Raw genomic sequence first — 9,763 nt, 5'->3', positions numbered from 1 at the left:
GCCAGGCACCTCTGTCCTCCACTACCTTCTGCAGTTTGGTCAAACTCATGCTGGTAACCTCGAAAACACTATCCAACCATCTTGTCCTCTGTCGCCCCCTTCTCCTTGTGCCCTCCATCTTTCCCAGCATCAGTGTCTTCTCCAGGGAGTCTTCTCTTCTCATGAGGTGGCCAAAGTACTGGAGCCTCAGCTTCACAATCTGTCCTTCCAGTGAGCACTCAGGGCTGATTTCCTTAAGAATGGATGCGTTTGATCTTCTTGCAGTCCATGGGACTCTCAAGAGTCTTCTCCAGCACCATAATTCAAAAGCATCAATTCTTCGGCGATCAGCCTTCTTTATGGTCCAGCTCTCACTTCCATACATCACTACTGGGAAAACCATGGCTTTAACTATACGGACCTTTGTTGGCAAGGTGACGTCTCTACTTCTTTTTATTATTATTATTATTATTATTATTATTATTATTATTATTATTATTAATTCCAGGTGACAGCCCTTCAGATAGTTGAAGATGATTACCCTATCTCATCTCCAACTTCTCTTTTCCAGGCTAAACATACCCAGCTCCTTTGACCATTCCTCATAAGGCTTGGTTTCCAGACCCTTGATCATCTTAGTTGCTCTCCTCTGCTGCAGAAAGCTTCTAATCCTGCTTTCTTCTCCACCACCCCAATCCCCGAACCACCTTCTCCTTGATGTGTAACATTTTCAAAAGCAGGGAAACTAGAGAAACTAGAGTTATCCCCCCCCCCCAAACCTAGTTACATGTGAATTCTGAAGTGCCATAGACGTATGACAGGACTGTACCATGTCAATTTAATACATATGGTTTGAATTAGGTCTGTATTGACATTAAGGATGATTCATAAAATGGGAACTTTATCATTAATTGCACTGAAGTATAAAACGATACATATTTTACAGTTCAGTTATGAAGTCAGGACACGTTGGCAAGGCAGAGTAATTTCACCATCATATTTTACTCCTCTGTTGAACTGTAAATTGTCTCATATGGCAGGCTTTAATCAAACTTAAGACCGGGCCTGGTTTCGATCTGCAAATCTAAGCACTCTGGAAGAAGGCTGCAGAGGGTTTGCAAGCTGTTTCTGTGAAACTGACAGTAACAGGTGTAGAAAGATTTCAGCAATTTTCAACCAACATTCTGAGAAGAACACCTGTCTTGCTGGATTTTAGCCATAACGATTCCACATTCTGATACGAGACACATGATTATTCACTAATCGGCAAGGAGCAATTCACAAATGATCTTCACACGTTGCAATCTCCACTAGGTCCCATTATGTGCCTAAGATCAGATCTAGGCAATGTTAACACAATGCCATTGTGATCCGAGTTTCCTCGCTTGATTTCATTAGCTACTGCATGCAGGAATAAAAATAAAAAATGGGAGAGAGGAAGAACTGTGGAAATCCTCCATCTTCTCTAGCTCCAGCATAAGTTTGCAGGATCACAAAGGCTGCTTTGGTGAATGAAGAGGTAATTGGTTGGGAGTTTGGTTTCTGGTGGTTTTCAAATCCCCAGGCAGTCTCTTTCTGGCATCCAATTGAGTGATTTTGCTTTAGACGTAGCCGGAAATGATCATTTGGGCTGCTGCAAAGGTGGCAGGGATTATTTCACTGATGAATCCAATCATAAATGATCAGTACTAAACTGACAATACCAAACAAGAGTCCGAGAACTAGCAGTGCACATGCCTGTGAAGAAAATCACACAAACGGTTTAATCCTAAACGGGAGAAACCAGTTTACTCTTCTGCTACACATACAGAGTGGTGGACAGAAAATCGTTTTACCTCTTAGGTGATAGAGGCTTTTAAATGGTTTAAATCAAAGCAAACAGGATAAGAACCTCTCCTTGGTATGCAGACATCACTGAGAATAAGACATCTATTCACGAAAACTGGGTTAGGAAACAATTACACCAAAGAATTTGCCCTTTCAACTGGGTAAGGCTGCAGTGACCTCCAAGGCAGTAATGGCTAGACATAACTGCATATGATCTGCTATTGGTTGAGGGGGGGGGAGCCTTCAGCATTATGATCCTAAACTCCTTGAAATGGCAGAAGTCAGAGAGGGCCATGCGCTTTAGCGACTGCTTTAAGTACCTTCCACATTAGCATTCCAAAACAAAGAACTCAGGTTGGCATCTTACCCCAAGCTTCTGTCTGGATATAAAATCCTCTGTGCTAATCTTCAGATAAAACAGCCCAGGGTACACAAAGAGCAAGCAGGTGGATGTGGTTGAGCCTTTAAAAAGATGACCGGGGGGGTAGTTATTTAGTCATGGCGAGGCTTGCATGCAGATTTTTTTAGAATATAGGATTGGGGAAGATGAAAGCACACAAACTTACCAACCACTCCAAAAAGGTGTCTGATGTCAGGCACATACATGGCAATCAAAAAAACTGTCGCATTGAGTGCCAAAGTGACAAGAATGTGGCAGATCAGGGAGAAAGGAAGATGTGAAAAAAACACCATCATCACAGCCTTCCTCGCCTGCGGAATTCAAAGGAGAAAAAGAAAAGCCTATCAGACCAGTAATAAATAAATCTGAAGTTCATTGGGTGGAACTCAACGTAGTGCTAAGAGGGGTATTGCATGCATGGAACGAGCTCCACTCGCACAATGCAACTTCCCTGTGCACTCCTTAAACCTGTTCTGGGTCTCCCCCACCCCCAGAGTACATTTAGGGGAGGCAGGAGGAACAGGGGTCAAGGCCTGCCATGCAAGTGGACCTTGTTCCACACTTAACAACTTAATTGAATCCCGTCCATTACTGAATCCCCACAAAACAAAGCAAAACAAAAAATTGGCATCTGGACAGGCACCAAAGACTGTCGATTTGCACAAAGGACCAATATCTTAACACATTACACATAAATTGTGTGGAAGCCATGATTAGCTGCAGTTCCCTGTTGGGTATATAAAAAAGGTTAAGGGTCCCCTGACCATTAGGTCCAGTCGTGACCGACTCTGGGGTTATGGCGCTCATCTCGCTTTATTGGCCGAGGGAGCCGGCGTACAGCTTCCGGGTCGTGTGGCCAGCATGACTAAGCCACTTCTGGCGAACCAGAGCAGCGCACAGAAACGCCGTTTACCTTCCCGCCAGGGCGGTACCTATTTATCTACTTGCACTTTGACGTGCTTTCAAACTGCTAGGTTGGCAGAAGCTGGGACAGAGCAACGGGAGCTCACCCCGTCGCGGGGATTCGAACTGCTGACCTTCTGATCGGCAAGTCCTAGGCTTTGTGGTTTAACCCACAGCACCACCTGCGTATATACTAGGTTGTAAACAGAGGCAAGGGTGATTTGCCAGGGGGCGGGGCTGACCTCACATGTGGAACTTCAGGACGGTGGGAGGAGCCGGGGGAGGAGCTGAGCACGGTGGCAGCTTCAATGGCCAGTAGCTCCTCCTCCTGCCGCTGCCACCGGAAATGACCTTCCTTCATCTTTGTGGCAGGAGAAGAGGAAGGAGTCAATCCCTGAAGCCATGCTGTGCTCTGCTCCGCATTCAACCTCCTCCACCCGCTGATTTTTTGGGACACTCAGGGGGCCTGGCACCCTCCCAAAGTAATTGGGGGAGGGCAAAGGGCACAGCCCCCAGGAGTTGGCACCCCTGGTGGGAATCCTGAACTTGTTACTACATAATGTGTGAGTTGGCCATAAGAGCGCTTGCACTCTTCTTGCTCAAGAGTGTTTCCTGATCTGCTTTTCCAAACAAAGGGGGAAAGGTATGCCATGGGGGGATAAAACATCTTTCAGGAGTCTGAATAAGTAATGAAGCACAGAATTTCCCTCTGCTGATACTCTAATCAAATGTGCAGCCACCTCCCATAAACACTATTCATTTTTTTAAAGAGGTTTGGAGCCAATGTTATATATGTCTGTGTGACATCTAGTTTGGCCCCAATACAGCGGGGGATTTCAGAAATGGCTGTGGCCAGCAGCAGTTTTGTGGTTTTCTACAATCCCTGTTAAAAACTTAAAGTAAACTCCATGTCAGGAAGATCAGTTTTGAGCTTGCTTGCAGGAAATCATTAGCAAAGGCCACTTCTTGCTGACTCCTATTTACATTAAAATGCACGCTTGCTTGAAAACCAAATATGAAGAAAACAGAAACAAAACAAAAAAAATCAAACCAAATAAACTTTAGGAACGCCACATTCTGCAAACTGCAAGCAATGCTGTGAGTCAGCTCAGATCTAAAACTCCTTAAAAAAGAAGAAGAAAGAAAGAAAGCACAAATTAGCTTAGCGGTTTAGGCCTTGTTCCTTTGCCGCTGTTAACGGAACATACACAAGCAGAGCACTCTGATCCACCGCAAGACAAATGGATGAGACAGCCAAGACTAGGATGGCGGGGCCTGCAAATAATTAAGGGAGCCACTTTTGCTGGGCCAGCAATCAGGTCTTTTGCAATACTTACAGGGAAGTGGATTAGGGGCACCGTCAGCAGCACCGCAAAGAGGATGCCCAGTTTTACAGTCATGATTACAGTGTCATGGGGCAGGTACGTGCTGTATCCTTGCAGCAATTCTGAGTCCACATGGTCTGAAATTTTGGAGGGGAAAGGTTATTAAAATTGCAAGCCGCAATCTGAATTGGACCCCACCCATACAATAAACAGCAGGCTCGTGCTTTTGCAGGGGTTCTTAAACTGTTCGGAGATTGCTGGCAAGCAAGCAGGGGTTCTTAAGGTGAAGATTAGTCAGGGTATACAAGCTTCCCTGAAAAACTGCCCACTACTGTTTTAAACCTGCAAAGAGCAATTGCAGAAAAGATATTGACACATTTTAGAGACTTGTTCAAACGGATGGCAGCCCCAGCCCCACTGTTAAGACAGTGTTAAGCCTAGTGGGTCACACGATTGCACAGGCCTGCGCCATCACTTATGAAGAAAAAGGAATTAATACTTTAAAAACGTACCATAAAAAGTGAGGTATCCAAATAGCGCTGACACAAAATAAACCAGAAAGCTCAGGCTAATCCCAGTGTTTGCTACCTTCTGCATCCTGCTTTTGGATGGACTACAAACACAGAGAGAAAAATAAGACATTATTTAAGGAGGAGTATGAAAATGCAGAAAAGAATTTGCTATTGACTGTTTCACATCTTCCCAATGCGCATATGAAACAGGTTTCTGGGCTGGCCTACCATGAAACAATTCTGAATCTTCAGGGGATTGAAAACTGTCGAATATTAATTAGTCAACTGAATGCTACTTTCAAACGGACAATCATAATTGCTGAGTAGCGATTAAAATGTCACAAAGTAACATGCACACTTTCAAGTTCTCTAGAACTCTTTATCAGGGAAGATGTTATACAAAGCGAGGCGGGGGGGGGGGGAGTAGAGGAAAGAGAACAAAACAAAAATAACAGTAACAAAATTGCCTGCATCCAGACTTAGATTCAAGAGGGAGCGTACAGACAGTCTCTGCTACGTCCTGCAGGTCCCAGGACACACCTAGCTGACAGGTAATTTTTTGAAACATAGGACCGGATGCAGTTAACAAGACCCACCAGCAGAAGCCAATGCAAGTTTTTCCACTAATGCAATGGGGCTTTTTCCTCTCTTCCCCCCATTGGCCCGGGGGGGGGGCAAGATAACCCTCAGAACAGCGGGGTGGGGAGAGAGAGGGAATTGCTCTGTCTGTTAAGCTGAAATGCTTATGCTGAGGGAATGATTGCTATAGTGCTACGTTGAATACCTCCCAGAAAGTCTACCAATTACGCAGATCTGTTTCCAGCCTTAAGTGAAATACGTTGGTCCCTTGCTGGGCAGAGAGCAGAAGTAAAGAGAAACAAGGCAGGCTTTGTGTTAGCATAGCTAGAGATTAAAGTTAGGTGGTGTTTTATTCAAATAAGGGAACTGTGGCCCAAATGGGGAGATGTACCGGGTGGCGCTGTGGGTTAAACCACAGAGCCTAGGACTTGCCGATCAGAAGGTCGGCGCTTAGAGTCCCCGTGACGGGGTGAGCTCCCGTTGCTCGGTCCCTGCTCCTGCCAACCTAGCAGTTCAAAAGCACGTCAAAGTGCAAGCAGATATATAGGTACTGCTCCGGCGGGAAGGTAAACGGCGTTTCCGTGTGCTGCTCTGGTTCGCCAGAAGTGGCTTAGTCATGCTGGCCACATGACCCGGAAGCTGTATGCCGGCTCCCTCAGCCAATAAAGCAAGATGAGCGCCACAACCCCAGAGTCATTCACAACTGGACCTAATGGTCAGGGGTCCCTTTACCCTTTACCTACTGGTGGGAGGGAACGTAACCCTCAAAAAGAGAAGTCCCTGTTCAAAAACATCTGCCTTGGATCTGAACTGATTTTATGTATGTGTTGTTGTTTTACGCTGTACACACACACACACACACATTGCTTTGGCAGGTTTTAAATATGTAACTGCCCTAGGTAAATTGCTTCGAGATATCTCATGGGAAGCAATTCATAAATGAAGCAGTAGCCCAACAATATCTGGCGACTCAAGGTTGGGGAAGGCAGTTTTAGAGGACTGGTCCAGTGTATTGGAGGAATCAGACATATAATAAATTTGGCATTCCTTTTGGACATGAACACTAAATGAAACAGGAAGCTTATGTTCTGAGAATGGCAGCAGTCACAGCCAACAACAATTTTTTTAAAAAATGGTACGCGTTTACAAATCACATTTTACCTTTGGAGCTCGCAATAAATTGGCAACACTGATGTATGGCAGAGAAATGAGAAAGCCATCGTTGGAATGGCATATGCACTCTGCCAAAAAAAGAAAAGAAAAACGGAAGAAAAGTCACGCTGCTGAAATGCAACCTATAAATATTTGATACTTATTTATAAAACCTTCCTGGGTGGAATCTAGACACATATTAAAAATGTTGTGAAAATCCTTTTAAAAAAAAAAGTTGTGAAAAATATATTCAATTTGCCGTAGCTCTCAATCGCCATCTAGTGTCACATTTTGATAATGCACTTTACAACACACTTAAAACATTTTATTTGCAGCTGTCCATAGACTCAAGAGTTATGATGATTTTAAAAAAATTGACTGTTTTTAATGTTATATTTTGTTGTTACCTACACCCTGGGCATTTTTTATGCCCAGTAAGGTAGGATACAAATGTTTATAATAAAATAAGAGCTGGGTTGAACAGATTCTTAAAGGGCTGCTGAGGAAGGACTACCGCCGAGTGGCAGAGCAACTGCTTTGCATGCAAACAGTTCCAGGTTCACTCCCTGGCACCTCCAGGTAGGCCTGGGAATGTCCCATCTGAAACTATTCTGCAGAGCCACCGCCCGTCAGGGTAGACAGTGCTAAGCTAGATGGACAATGGCCTCATTCTAAATTAACCCTTTGTTTTAGCCATATGCCGACAGGGCTTTGAACAGTTAAATTCCACACTCATATTATTTTTATCACCAGAGCAGGGTGCAACACAACACGCACAAACTGAGAAACCCTGGCTTAGCCCGATGCTTAAATACATTTTTGCAAACTCTTGTGATCTGTTAAGAGGATGATTTAAGATTACCTCTGTGGAAAACTTAAACAGCGCTGCTTTACAATCTTCAGTAGAATTTGAGGCCTGTGTAGGACAGAGAGGCAAAAAATGAGACTCATCGGCTGGCTTCCCACCCCATAATTTTGTAACAAATACTCTGAAATCCATAACACCAGTTCACAGTAACATTGCTTCAACACTCATGCACCTCCAGTTGTGCACCTTCACTACACCGCAACCCAAAACACATCAGAAATGGTTGCAAATGTGCGTATGGATGCTTCCTTAACCTCCCGCTTATCCCTAGACAAGCTACTATGGAGGAAGTCATCCTTCCATTATAAGAAGCACAACTTTCTTTGCAAATCACTCAGTGCAGGCATGTCAGCATAAGAACATAACAAGAACCCTGCTGGATCAGGCTGGTGAAACACACACACCCAGTCCACCATCTTGTTCTCATGGTGGCCAACCCAAAGCCCATGAGATGCCTTCAAGCAGGATCTGAGTGCAACTGCACTCTCCCTTCCTGTGGTTTCCAGCAAATGGTATTCAGAAGCATTGCTGCCTTTGACAGTGTAGGCAGAACATGGCCATCAGCACCCATGAATTTGTCTAATCCTCTTTTAAAGCCATCCATTCAGGGTTATATAAACTTCTGTATAGACTTCTCATAACAGACGAATGTATGCCTCCAGAATAGCCTGCACCCAGATGTCTGTCATTTATTATTTTCTGACATTTATACCGTGCCGTTCTTCCAACATGGAACTCAAGGTGGTATACATGGTTCCCAGGTAGTTGCCCATCCATACACCAAACCTGCTTAGCTTCAGCAAGGAGCTGACATTATTGGACACATACTATACACTGGGACTTCAAGTCTTTCTGGAACCTGAAGCTGTGCAACGTTCAGGAGTGGAGGGCACAGACATTTCCTACAGTGCCGCTAATATGTTATTTTTCACAAATACGTCACAGTCATAAAATAAGAGCCTTGGATATGACGACTATAATTGCTGTATGGATCCGCATTGGTGTAAGGCATTTCTGCTATTTCTGTGCAATTTCAAACAACAAAAAATAATTGACCAACTTATCACTTTACAGTTAAATGTGGTAAGCTCTTTGGCAATCAAATATTACAGGTAAGTCAGGAAAGGTGCATACCTGGGAGAACCCCATAGCGAGCTTTGGTGGCAGAGGGCAAGGAATGGACCACTTTTTAATTATGACCTGCAGAGAAAGAATACAGTTAATACTTTGCAGACAATGGGCAGGATTCAACTAAGTTGTTGCACGCACAGAATGAGGTCCACTCACATGCTCTGGAGCAGGCATCCCCAAACTCGGCCCTCCAGATGTTTTGGGACTACACCTCCCATCACCCCTAGCTAACAGGACCAGTGGTCAGGGATGGTGGGAATTGTAGTCCCAAAACATCTGGAGGGTCGAGTTTGGGGGTGCCTGCTCTGGAGGGTTGGGGAGGAATCCAGAACAGGTTTAGGGGGTGCAGGGGGATGGAAGGGTGGCAAAAGTCTTATTGTGCAAGCAGACTTCATTCCCAGTGTGCATATTCTGCTCTGCGCTATGCTGAATTGTATCCTGAGGTAGGCAGAAGTATAGCTAAGTCACACCTTAGCTCTAAAATGTAGCAATAAGCAGTGGAAATAATGACTTGTCCAGAGAGCAAGATTGGAGATCTAGAACAATGGTGCTCCATTAGGAAACAGAATGTTGGGCTCTCTATGCATTATTATAATATGCTAGTGACTCTAGAGCACTTTTGGAGCACAGCTCTGTCATTCTTAGATCATACGTACTCTCAACAACACTGCAAGGTAGCTTATTTATTACTCCCGTAATAAAGATGGGAAGCAGGCTGCAAAGATCTCCCAGGTGGGATTTCAACCCGCCTGATGGTCTCTCAGGGCTAAGCCCATTTCTGTAGCCAATATTCAGTTTCTCTCTCCCTCCCTCTCTTAGTGGCAATAATCTGAACAGATGGCTCGCCCTAGAAACCAATCACAGAAAATTACAGTGAATGTAAAAGCATTGCTTCCATATGCCTGGTGAAGATTTCCCCTCCGGAACACATTAAAGTGTATCTGCTTGTGACAGCAACAGATGATATGCAAACCGCCGTGTGTATTTCAACATGACATTTTTCCAGCTTCAAAAACGAAAACAAAAAAACCAACTAGTTTGGAAAACCGAACTGCATTTAATACACCTTCCAGTATTTCAGTGCGGC

The 9,763-nt window shown here is 44.4% G+C and overlaps 1 protein-coding gene across 2 annotated transcripts in view; it reads right to left on the bottom strand.

The window, feature by feature from the left end:
* Nucleotides 1-858: 858 nt before the first annotated feature.
* The window catches only part of SLC38A6 (solute carrier family 38 member 6), a 53,432-nt gene continuing 44,527 nt past the window's right edge, over nt 859-9,763 (bottom strand). For both annotated transcript variants that reach the window (XM_077922290.1, XM_028739845.2), the window contains exons 9-16: nt 8,680-8,745; nt 7,540-7,593; nt 6,687-6,766; nt 4,947-5,047; nt 4,447-4,571; nt 2,373-2,517; nt 2,174-2,268; nt 859-1,716 (exon numbers count right to left, since the gene is read on the bottom strand). In XM_077922290.1, coding sequence (XP_077778416.1) covers nt 1,636-1,716; nt 2,174-2,268; nt 2,373-2,517; nt 4,447-4,571; nt 4,947-5,047; nt 6,687-6,766; nt 7,540-7,593; nt 8,680-8,745 — 747 coding nt within the window. In that variant the 3' untranslated portion in view covers nt 859-1,635. The remainder of the gene's footprint in view (nt 1,717-2,173; nt 2,269-2,372; nt 2,518-4,446; nt 4,572-4,946; nt 5,048-6,686; nt 6,767-7,539; nt 7,594-8,679; nt 8,746-9,763) is intronic.

The sequence above is a fragment of the Podarcis muralis genome, chromosome 1 (assembly GCF_964188315.1).
Source record: "Podarcis muralis chromosome 1, rPodMur119.hap1.1, whole genome shotgun sequence".
In the NCBI taxonomy this organism is placed as follows: Eukaryota; Metazoa; Chordata; class Lepidosauria; order Squamata; family Lacertidae; genus Podarcis; species Podarcis muralis.
The sequence above is the reverse complement of the archived record's forward strand: the minus strand, read 5'-3'. Positions and strand labels throughout refer to the sequence as shown.